The 12,703-nt window shown below is 39.2% G+C and overlaps 1 protein-coding gene across 9 annotated transcripts in view; it reads right to left on the bottom strand.

The window, feature by feature from the left end:
- CASK (calcium/calmodulin dependent serine protein kinase) overlaps positions 1-12,703 on the bottom strand; it is a 171,894-nt gene that overhangs the window by 25,060 nt on the left and 134,131 nt on the right. For 3 of the 9 annotated variants that reach the window (XM_063126543.1, XM_063126544.1, XM_063126540.1), the window contains 3 exons: positions 8,524-8,592; positions 7,179-7,214; positions 953-1,149 (listed from right to left, as the gene is read on the bottom strand). In XM_063126543.1, the coding sequence (XP_062982613.1) occupies positions 953-1,149; positions 7,179-7,214; positions 8,524-8,592 (302 nt within the window). The remainder of the gene's footprint in view (positions 1-952; positions 1,150-7,178; positions 7,215-8,523; positions 8,593-12,703) is intronic. The other 6 variants (XM_063126548.1, XM_063126547.1, XM_063126549.1 and 3 more) reach the window with 3 other exon arrangements.

The raw sequence follows: 12,703 nt of genomic DNA on the forward strand, positions 1-12,703 counted from the left end.
GCTTCGCTGACCTGCCTCGTTTCAGAAACAGTCATTTTTGCTCACTTCGGGCCTTCTCCAGGAAGCGCTAAATCTCCCTCATGTAAGTGGTGGGCCCTGCTTTAACAACAGAATTGGCGGGACCCCGCACTTGCAGAAGGGAATCGGTGGAGTGGAACGGACTCGGCAGGGGTATATGTGCCCTGCTGAATTCTGCCCTATGTTCTGCTTGATTCTATTTATCTAAAGGAGCTGTGGATGTTTTAGTAAGAAGTGTTATTTTTGTGACTCATGCAATGTTCATAAGCAGGAAACAATGAGGGGGAAAGTCTGAAACTCAAGAATTTTGAACTGCATGGATGAGTGAGTGGGTCGGTTGGCGCTTTCCCCTTAGTTTCGAAATATTAATGCTGTTTAGTGGATTTTTGTAGTATTTGTATATAGAAGCATTTTCTGCAGCCTCAATTGTAGGCCACAACTCAGCTTTTTTAAAAAAAATACTTATGAGACCATTTGCAACTAAAATTGTAGTGCCTGAATTTCCTTTCCTTTCCCCCCCTCCCCCCTCCCAATCCCCTTTCCTTTCGTGTCATGTCTTTTAGATTGTAAGCCTGTGGGCAGGGGCTGTCAAGAAATACTTTTGTAAGCTGCCGTGAGAGCCTTTTTTGGCTGAATGGCGGCATAAAAATCCTTAAATAAATAAATAAATAAATAATATCATCACTTACCTCTCCCAAAAGTAATCCCAGGGCATAAGAGCATGCATTTCTTTAACAAGGGTTTAGAAAAGGTATGCGTACGTGTGTAGGCTTGTGGTTCTAATGCTAGACTGCATGGCCAATCTAGTTGCTCAAAGCAAATACCGTTTTTGTCAAATAAGCACTAAACAAATGTTTAAACACATCAACTTCCTTTAAAAAAAGAAAATTATATTAAAGATACATTGGTTTTTATAGAATGCCAAACAACATACCATTCCTGAAGCTCAGGAGAAGGAATGAGTCCTGCAGTTCCATTTTTTGAATTTTCCAGTTTACCCTGCCACCAATTGTGATCATCTTTGCTAATAATCTGGATAATATCACCAACTCTAAATCTGATGCCAGCTTCTTTGCAGGGAATGAGGTCATCCTTTGCTGGATCATATTCAAATTGTGCTCTTACATATATCTATAAAACAGGAGATTATGACAGATGCTGCAATGTTAATATGGTTAGAACTGGCAGATGAAAAGTTGATCTGTAATCTACCCATCACATACTGTTTGTATAAAGATTTAGGAAGATACTTAAGGTCCTGGAAGTAAAAGTGATGGCTGGGAGTGAAAAAAAGATAGCTAGAAATAGTGATTTTGATTAGGCTCTTAATAATAGTTCTTTAGGGAGCAATCCTATGGATGTTTTGACAGAAATAAGTCCTACAACTTCTAGCATTCTCCTGCCAGCATGGCTGGCCAGAGCTGTAGGACTTTTTTCTATCTAAACATGCATAAGATTAAGCCATTAATGTTCCACGATAACTTGAAATGCTTTTTCACCTTTCAGGTGACAACTTATCTATTTGAATTAGAATATTATTTCTCGTTACTCAAAACGTGAAATAGACTTCTGCATTTTATCTGAAATTAATGACCATTAACAATTTTAATTAATGAAAACTGTATAATTAAGAAGTTGAAGAATTATATACATAATGCATTGCTACCATGCAATGAACACAAGCTGCATCACTACGGACATGTCTATTGGCAGCTTCCTGTGCTCCAAATCTTTCATTGATGTGTGGACTTGATATATGTCAACTTAAAATAGCCCTTGCAGTTGGCATGTATCATATTAAATAAATAATAATTAAAGATTTGGAATACTTTGCATTAGTTTTTACCATAACAGCTTGTATATGACAACGGATGTACAGCTAAATTGATCCCTTATTTTAAATTCCTGGATGTAGGCAACATTTGTTTCATGAGACCCCACACTAGTATTTTGAATAAAGTTTTGCAGTTGCCTCCATCTGCTATGTGGCTAAGTGAAAATCTGCTACTGGATAAGTGCCCAGGTATATTTCACTTGTAGAGGATAAATGTGCACTTGAAGTATGTCTTACAACTGCTCTCCACCACTACCACCACCACCACCACCACCACCACACACACACAACCTTGAGGGTGAGCAGGGGCTGGATTCCAGTTTGGAGAAGCTCTCAGGCCCAGTGGTGGGCAGGCCAAAGGCAAAAGTGGGCAGGCAAATATTCCAGTGGTGGGCAGGCCAAAGGCAAAAGTGGGCAGGGGTGCAAAAAAATCCAACCCCGCCCCAAATTCCATTACCACCAATTTATAGTAGGAAGCAGGTCTACTATTAAATATTAAATAAATTACGTTTCTCACCAAACCTCTGGTCCTTATCCATAAAAATAGGAAAAATACTAACTTCGCTAACAGATAAATATTATATATAAAACAAGGATTATAAAGTAAATTGTGCATGGATAGATACTATGTAAATTGTATGTGTTCATAGTAAGATGACTATCTTTTCCTTGTACAGTACAGGCACTGTCACGACATAGCAGAAATTAAATTCCTATGAACAGAGGATTTTGGAGCAAGAAATGCTTTATTACAAACCACCAGGTAGCATTAGTGCTTGAGAATTTTTTTTTAGCATAACAGACATTTGGTCAACCAGAAGTGGCCCTCAACTGTGGCTGACCCCCCCCATTGCTGTATTTCCATTTGATCATGATTACAGAGCTACTTGGATTCAACACTATGAAGAACAGATACCCAAGGATCCTGATTTACATTTGCTTCATTTATGCTGCATAAACACAAGTGAAGAACTACCATTAATGTTGTGCATTTCTGGTCCAATAATTAGCTCATGCACAGTACCATCTGAGAACAGAATGGTTTCTTAAGTCATTATGATTCATTTCCTATAGTAACTTCAGAATGGCAGTACAGGTAACCTATTTCCTGCATATAAGATACCAACATCTTCAGTTTAGGAGATGCGCAACACACAGGCCACATACAGCCCTAAAGGGTTGTCCCGTGGCCTGCTGATGCCTTAGCCACTACTCCCCACATTTCTTTCACTGTAGCACTGTCTTCTGGGCCTAAAAAAGGCCTTACTTTGTTGATCATGATCTTCTTTTGGATTCCCTTCATGACCTCGGATTTTGTGGCTCCGTCTATAACTGGTTTGCCTCCTATCTAGCAGGTCGCTCTTTCAACGTGTTGGCTAATGGCAGCTCGTCTTCTTCTTTTCCCCTTTCAGTAGGGGTTCCGCAAGGCTCGGTGCTTGGCCCGTTGTTGTTTTCTTTATACATGTTGTCCTTGGGTAATCTTATTCAATTTCATGGTCTCCAATATCATCCGTATGCCGATGATACACAATTATATCTTTCATCTCAGGAACTTTCTCCTGATGTTCATGATCGTATCTCGGCATGTCTTTCAGATATCTCAGCTTGGTTGCTTCATCATTGTTTGAAACTTAATATGGCAAAGACTGAATTGCTTGTTTTTCCTCCTAAACCTTCTCCTCATCTCTCATTCTCTCTTACTGTCAATGATGTTACACTTACTCCAGTCAAGGAAGCTCGTAGTCTTGTCTTTATATTTGACTCCTCGCTCTCCTTTATTCCTCATATTGAGGCAGTAGCTAAATCCCGTCATTTTTTCCTGTATAATATTGCCAGGATTCGATCATTTTTGTCTGTCTCTTCTGCCAAGACTCTTGTTCATGCATTGGTTATTTCTCGGATGGACTACTGCAACCTTCTTCTCACTGGCCTTCCTTCTTCTCACATCAGTTTGTTGGTTTCTGTTCACCACTCTGCTGCTAAGATCATCTTCTTGGCTCGCCGCTCTGACCATGTTATTCCACTTCTGAAATCTCTTCATTGGCTTCCAATTCACCTCAGAATCCAATATAGACTTCTCCTGTTGACCTACAAAGCTTTTCACAGTCTAGCTCCTTCCTATCTTTCCTCTCACATCTCACACTATTGCCCCGCTCATGCTCTTCGCTCCTCTGATGCCATGTTTCTTACCTGCCCAAGGGTCTCTACTTCCCTTGCTCGGCTTCATCCATTTTCTTCCGCTGCCCCTTACGCCTGGAACGCTCTTCCAGAACATTTGCGAACTACAAGTTCAATCGCAGTTTTTAAAGCTCAGCTAAAAACTTTTCTTTTTTCTAACGCTTTTAAAACTTGATTTTGATGTTACTTTTATACTGTTAGTTTTACTCTACCCTGTGCCTGTTTGGTGCATTCTCTTCCCCTTCTTATTGTTTTATTATGATTTTATTAGAATGTAAGCCTATGCGGCAGGATTTTGCTATTTTATTCCTTTCCTCTGTACAGCACCATGTACATTGATGGCGCTAAATAAATAAATAAATAAATAATAATACTCCGTAGTTTCTCTCTCAAGAATAACATTATTGACAGGGAAACCATGTAGTATGGGGGGTGTAGAGTAACTTTTGCTGTTCTAGCCCTCTGTACTCCATAGTTTCTCTCTCAATAGTGTTATGGCTGAAAAAGAAACCATGGAATACAGCAAGCTAGATATTCTGGCCCGCTGTGCTTTCTCCTACAAGAATCTTGTTCTTGTGGGAGAAACCATGGAATAACATGGGCTACAGCACAGCAGCCACCTCGTCTCTCCAAATTTAGTGAGTAAGCTATGGTTTAGTGCAGGGGTGGGGAAACCCTAGCCCACAGAGTTTCCCTATCAGGCCCATGGAGGGTCAGGGTATGCTCTGTGGTCCACTCCCCAAGTCCCATCCTCAGGTCTGAAAGCTTGTGGGGAGAGATGGGCGAGAGGAATCCCTGTGTTATCTCTGACCTGTGATTGCTAATTGGGATTGGCATGGGAAAGAGCACTCAAGTTGGCTATTCTATGCCTCTCTCTGCACAGAGAAAAGAACTAACAAAAGTGGTGGCTGGGTCTGGATGACATCAGAGGAGGGGAGGAGCTTGGCATCATGATGGTCATCTGGCCCTCTGGCTTTGTCAGGGGAAGCAATCCAGCCCCTGGATCAAAAGAGCTTAGAGCTTGCCCACCCCTAGTATAATGCTACATGCAAACCAGCCCACTGAAAAGCAGTTGACTTCCAAATATGTTATTAATCAAATGTCACCAGAATATCTCAAGAATTTTTGTAAATAAAAATATTTCTACCTTATGAAAACTGTGCCAGATGTTAGTATGAAAACTGTGCCAGATGTTAGTATGATGTATTCCATTAACTAGCTGGCCTGGAACTAAAAATATGTTCCTAATGAAATTGCTTTGTCAACGTTAAATCAGCTACACTACCTTATACGTTTTTCTCTGGTAATAAGAAATTCATTTGAGGTAATGCTTGAATTTTGTTCTAAATTTCTAGTGTTGTATTTAAAAACAATAACAAAGGTTTGTGCAGGCTTTATAAACTTAGAATGCATTCAGACCAACAGTTTTTCACAGGATTGCATATAGGCACCTCAGACTAACTTCTTTCTATCATGCGTCACCCTTTATAGTACATCACTTCTTGATTTAGTTGTGCAAAATAATCTGTCGAATTAAAGTAGCATAAGCCTTCCTGTTATTGACCCAGAGAGAAGTCTCACTTTGTCCTTTTTTCTGGCCACTATCCCATAACCCCTTCATTATTACAGCCTTTAAATAAATAAATACATTTAATTTATCTATCTCATATACACAAACAGAGCTGGGATCTAGTGACCCCTGTGTGCACAAAATGAGGGAGGAGCTGGTCACCACTGTGCAGGCAAGACATTTAAAATATGTGAAAGGTTGTCACATAGAGTAGGGCCAGGACCTCTTCTCGATCATCCCAGAGTGCAGGACATGGAATAAAGTTCTCAAGTTACAGGAAGCCAGATTCCGCCTGGACATCAGGAAAAACTTTCCGACTGTTAGAGCAGTGCAACAATGGAACCAGTTACCTAGGGAGGTTGTGGGCTCTCCCACACTAGAGGCCTTCAAGAGGCAGCTGGACAACCATCTGTCAGGGATGCTTTAGGGTGGACTCCTGCATTGAGCAGGGGGTTGGACTCGATGGCCTTAGAGCCCCCTTCCAACTCTACTATTCTATGATTCTATGAAAGTGTGCTTGTATACAAATAAGAAGGATGTTGTGGCTGATTTTTCTTGCTCCTAACAGTCCCTCTAGGTGGCTCCAGGGAGTAGGGGAACCTGCAGCCAGAGGGGGAAGCCGAACTGTGTGCACACACACCAACATGTTGGATCCCAGCCATTATTTTTAAATTTTACATTTGCTCCATTGCACCATTTTTAAAAAGTGTATACCTGGGCAGAAATTGCATATGAGAAACAATTGTGGGTTCGTTCGTTCGTTCTTTCTAACACGCAAAGCAGCATCTGAAGGCTGCAGTATTGAATAGAAGACTGGCAGCAGGGTGAATCTCCCTTGCTGCTTTTACTCCTGCAGGGAAAAAGATAAGGGCCTGTATCTTTTCCACTGTGTGTAGGTACAGCCCCTTTTTGGGGTGGGGTGGGAGTGATTATAAGCAGAAAAATTGCCAGTGGGGAAAGGGTTGAGCAGCCCTCTCTTCAATGTCAGTCCACCACTCAAAACTGTAGCCTCTTCAGGCTGCTTTTGGTGTTTTGTTTTAAGTTGGGAAAATATATGCAAATATGTATGATATGTAGTTTCAGCCTGACTGACCATGATGTGTTAACCTAGCTAATTTATGATAATGTTTCACGAGACAATCCTTTCTCCTCAGCACAATGAAGGAAGATGGCCCTGCATGCTACTAAAGTCAGTATGCATTAAGACAAAAACACCCAGAGTCCACAACTCTTGCATAAGAAGCACTTATGTATGGGATATGCATAAATATTAATACCAGGACAGCAAGGGAGAGCCATGAAATGAAATGAAATGAAATAAAGACAAGAATGCTGGTGTTGACACACCACGTGACATTGACTATAGCAGCTATTAGTAACAAAACCAAATTACAACTACAATTTATGTCACAGGAAATGGCACTGCTGTGAATCAGGCATATGAGTAAAACATAAAATGGAAAAAGGGATTTTAGAATTAGGAGCAGCACATAATGGAACATTAAATTTGAAATGGTAAGGAGGAATTGCTAAAAAGCAGCTAAGCGAGGAAAGGTTCCATGGGAAACAGCTATTCACCTGTCGTCCTTTTGGTTGTGTTGTTGATGGCAAATCCTGCAGAATAAAGTCAACCCAGGAAAAGAAATTTTCATTTTACTTTAAAAGTAGACAACAGTATTACAGCAAAAAGCTAATTTGCAATTATTAGCAACAAATGCATTTTCAGAAATCATCACTTAATAGGAAAAAATGTCAAACCCAGGCTGTTTAGCAGCAAGCTGAAGAAAGCAGATAAAGTTTAAGCAGACAGAAAATGTGCTTTTAATAAAGAATTCATCATCTTCAACACAAAAGCACCCGTAAGCAAAGGAGGACCACCTTTTTAGTCTTAACATTCTCTTTATATTCCTAGTGTGGCAGCTATGTAGCAATACATTTTGTTATTATAATTTGAGAGCTTGAGTGGCTCAGCCATAACATTGTTTTGAAACAATTTTTTTAGTGGGTTTAATTAATACAACTAAAAATATTTCTCATCCATATACATTTTAGTGTTTATATCTACACCAAATTATTCCTTTAGCTAGTTACAACTGCAATACATTTAATAGTTTTTTAAACAGTCCATATTTAATAGACAGTTCACAGGAACTGATACCATTTGTTAACTTAAAGTATGCGTGTTGACAGCACAGGTACAAAACTATTTCTGGAAGATTATTTCTCTACAGGTGCTTTCTAACATTCTACGATACACATTCAAGGAAATACAAATGATAAACAACAGCGGTGTCAATGGTTATGTTTAATAATACCTTTTTGCCTAAAGATATGGCTAAAAGGAAGTACTTTGTGTTAAAGATGTGATGTTAATAGTTTGGCTTATAAATGCAGTTTAAAGCCAGTTTCTTTTGCTTTTCATATCCAGGCAAGGCTCATATTTCACAAAATATGTGCACATACCACAACAGCAGAGGACACACCAATTCCTTAACTCAGATAGCGGAAACCAATACTGCAATCTAGAGAGCTTTAAAAATAAAAAAAAACATCCAGGTCTCAAAATCCCCAAATACCTGCTATGCAAATATTTTCCTTGAAAACACCACTTCAAAAGTTTAAAATGGAAATTAGTCTTTTGGCTTAGTTTTGATCAAATCAGGATGAGGATAATGATAAGCATATTTCAGGGATGAGTGAATTTTTACATTACAGTTGAATGCAACTCATTAAAGGGATTTTAATGAGAAGATCATGTCGCTGAATAAACCTTTGAATGAGAGAAAATGGGGAATTAGACTTCTAAGTATTCTAGATTTTATCAGCAGAACACAATTTTCCACTGAACATGTCATCATAACAGGAATGGTAGATGAGCACCAACAAGATTTGAATACTCTCTGTCTGGAACTGGAGGTCTTACCGAAACAGAATTGTTAATGCTGCTATGGCCATTAGCTGGGGACTGTCTGGATGTAGAGGGGGAATCTCTCTGAAATAAGACACAAGGTTCATTATCACACAACACTACTACAGAACACAGATATATTTAAATCGACAGTTATATCCACAGGCTTATAACCAATTATTTTGCCTTGTCATCTCTGAGAGTTTTCACAATACTCCTAAATTAATGTATGGTGTTCTTTTTTTAATATAATTTGCTTTTTTATTAGTTACTTGGTAAGGTCTCTCTTTTTCTTAGTATCTAGAAACATTTTATTGTGATGAGTTCTTCAATCATACTTATTCCCCCCGCCCTCCTTAAGACATCTTACAGAACATCATCTGACTTTTTAGGAGAGCTACATTGAACAGGAAGGGCAAGAACATGTCTTGGGATACAACTGAGTACAAAAAAATATATGGCGTTATCTTTCTGGTATGTATATTGTGGTAATTTGTTTTCTCCATAATAATGTGAACTATGTTGGCCTTTTAGAATTGCTATAACGAGAAACATTAATAAAAGAAAAATGGTTTCCTCTAAAAATAAATCTAATAGTATGACTTTTTAAACACTTCCAAAGACATTTCTTTATCCTTCTGATTGGGCAGGTAATATAATACATAACAGTCTTACAAGAAAACTCAACTTAATCTGAATACTGAATTACATCAAAGAAAAATAGTAATACAAAAAATAAAAGATTCTGATTTCAGTATTCAAAGTCAGATTTATATAACATTTACAACAATGAGCAAAATGTTTCTGATGTCACATTAGGTTGCAGTGTTGGTTGCACACAGCAGGAACAAATTCCTCAAATACAATAAGACAATGATATGCTTATATTTGTTTCTACCTTTGAATGAATATATATATATATATATATATATATATATATATATATATGTACATATATGCAGTGAGGGACAACTGCATATTTTAGGGAGCATCATTTAATTATCTATTTAATTTGTACCGTGACTTTACACCAAATAAATGGCATTCAAGGTGACTTTCCTTGTCTTTCCTCATCGCTTTCCTCACCCTACCTATGTGGATCAGGAGCGGCCTTGTTGAGAAACTGAATTCAAGAATTGAAATCAATGAGGAGATGCAGCAGAGTCTTTACAACTGCGGCGATAGGAAGACGAGTTTTATGGATCAATGTAAGATCTTCCTTTTAGGAAAACCTTTAGAACTCTATAGTTTTAAATATTTTTTTTACTGGTTTTAATAGCCTTTTATGGTTTGCTAAGTATGTATAATTTCTTTTTCCTGGCTTGGTCCAACTTTCAGCCTGCATTATCAGATACAGGACAAGTGGGGATTTGTAACAAAACCTTACAGTGTATCTCTAGCCCATAACATGAATTCAGAATTCTAGCTAGCCTGGGAAAAGAGCCTTTTACTGTCTTCTCACCTTCCAGAAAACATGCTAATAGTATAAAGGGCTCAAGTCTGGGGCTGGACGTCTAGCTCTGAATGTAAGCATTTTAGGATGCAATCCTATGTATTTTAGACAGAAAAAAGTCATACAGTTCCCAGCATTCTCCAGCCAGCCATGCCGGGTGAGGAATGCTGGGAATTGGACTTTTTGCTCTCAAAACACGCATAGGATTGCACCCTTGCTACTATATATTGCAACATCAGGTGCTGGCTCCTACCCCAGCTGGACTATCACTTCCTCCACCCAGTGCCCTTTATCACCAAAAGGAAAGAAAGGGAGGGAGCTGAAGACAACATCAGGGATTTGCTCCTTCTGGACTGTCACCACCCTCACCACAGGGCCATCTAACTCCAACTTCCCTGTGGAAAGGAACAGGAGAAAGAGGAAGGTGAAGAGGAAAGTCAGGGGCATACTCCTGTTCTAGTGAGAATGCTTTTATTTTGTTTTAAGTACATGGTTTTAATGCATCCATTAATAGTTGTTTTAAATGGATATTGTTGTTGTTTATACTTTTGGTGGTTTCAAATTTTGTATATCTGTTTTTAATGTTCATTGTTTGTAAACTGCCCAGAGAGCTTTGGCTATGGGGAGGTATATAAATGTAATAAATAAATACATTAATAAATGCTGTGAGCCACTCTGAGAAGTCCAGTTGAAAAGGCAGTATACAAATCTACTAAACAATAGTAAATATTAGGTAGAGATTTCTGGAGAGTGGGTAAAGAAAAAAAGATCATCTTTTGCTATTTTCCCTTTCCTGAAGCCTCCCTGTATAGGATAGGGGAGGAGAGACGTATAACTTTAAAGGGCTACCCAACTTTTTTGGGTCCACAAACACATTTGGAATTCTTAGGAAGTCTCAAGTATTTTCAGAAGGATATACTGGAACCCTTAAAAGCCAGCCGTGCCAAGTAGATATTTGAAGAAAAAAATGCTCATATTTGTTCTAATCTAGATACCACCATCCAGAGGACATGTCTAGAACACTATCTGGTGTGGGTTTATAAGCTCAGTTTCAGTTGATGCAGTCTGAGGATGTGAACATGGTGCATAGAGAGGTTTGGCCAACCACTTCTATTTGTGTCCCTTGCCCATCTTGGCTTCTTACATTAAGCCCAAGGGGATGGACCAGGTGAATCCAGGAGGTTCTTAATACTGCATTGAGATAGGAAATATTCCTGGCAGCCTCAAAGCAGACAATTGACAGATCACTTCTCAGAAAAGCCTCAGTGGACTCCAAAAATTATATTACCCAGTCACAAATACCTGTTTTTTGGGGCAAGGTGCTCAAGAGGATGCTTTCAGTTGAGCTCCAAGTGCTTTTGGATGAAATGGATTATCTACTTCCATTTCAATCAGGGTGTATGCCACGTTTGGCATTGAAACAGCCTTGGTTGCTCTGACAACAGAGAGACAGGAGCGGCATAACTGTGTTGTGGCTCCTTGATTCAGTGGCTTCTGATACCACCTACCATGGTATCTTGCCAGAATGGCTCTGAGGGTTGGAGTTGGGTCCATGATGATGTGGTAGTTCCATTCATAACTGCATGGTTGGTTTCAGGAAGTAGTATTGGGGGAATTCTGCTCGACCCCATGACATCTGAACTGTAAGGTCACATAAGGCTCTATCTTAACCCCTATGATTTTTAACAACTATAGGACACTGCTGGGTGAAGGCATACAGGGATTTGAGTGAGGTGTCATCAGTATGCTGAAGATACCTAACTAACTTTTGGTATCAAACTGAATTAGGTGAGATTGTGGAGATGCCAAACTGCTGCCTAACTCGGTAATGAGATGGATGAGGGCCAGTAAACTGAAATTGAATCTTGACAATATAAAGGCACTGTAGGTAGATGGTTCCTAGGCCTGTTCTGGATAGGGTTGCACTTCCTATGAGGGGGCAAGTGCTCAGCTTGGAGGGTGCTCTTTAACCCCTTATTGTTACTAGAAACCTAAGTGGGTTTGGGTAGCTCAGAACACCTTTTACAAGCATTTGCTGGTTCACCAGCTGTGGCCTTTCCTGGATAGAGATATCCTTGCCATGATGGTCCATGCCCCAATAACTTCCAATTTGAATTAAAGTAATGCGTTGTATGTGGGATCATCCTTGAAAATGGTAAGGAGCTTCAATTCATGCACAACTTGGCAGCGAGAATTCTGAACAGTTTGCCTAGATGGAGTTGTGTCAGTCCTACTCTTAAGGAATTACATTGGTTTCGTATTTACTACTGAGAGCAATTCAAAATATGGGTTATCACCTTTAAAATCTTAAATGGCTAGTGGCTCAAATACCTGAAAGAACACCTCCTCCCATATCATTCTGTCTGTGCAGTAAGATCTTCAGAGATTGCCCTTCTCCGGGTACCATCAGTGGGAGAAATATAGAGCACATTTTCAAAAGAGAGCCCCTGAATCCCCTCCGAGAGAGATACACCTTGCTTTCTTTTCAACATAAAATTAAAAGGTTTCTGGCATTTCAAATTTACACCTTTTAATCAAATGATATGATTGTTTCCCAATTGAATAGTTTTTATGCCTCTAATTCTGTAATTTTATCATTTATATATTGTATTTGTTTTTTTTAGTAATGTATACCACGCTGGAATCCTAGTGGATGAAAGGGGTCGTATGAATTCTAAATTAGGAGGATTCTAGAATGGCTGCTTCTCCGGAGTGTGGAAGCTGAGTGGCTCCCATACCACA

This window comes from Elgaria multicarinata, chromosome 5 (assembly GCF_023053635.1).
Source record: "Elgaria multicarinata webbii isolate HBS135686 ecotype San Diego chromosome 5, rElgMul1.1.pri, whole genome shotgun sequence".
NCBI lineage: Eukaryota > Metazoa > Chordata > Lepidosauria > Squamata > Anguidae > Elgaria > Elgaria multicarinata.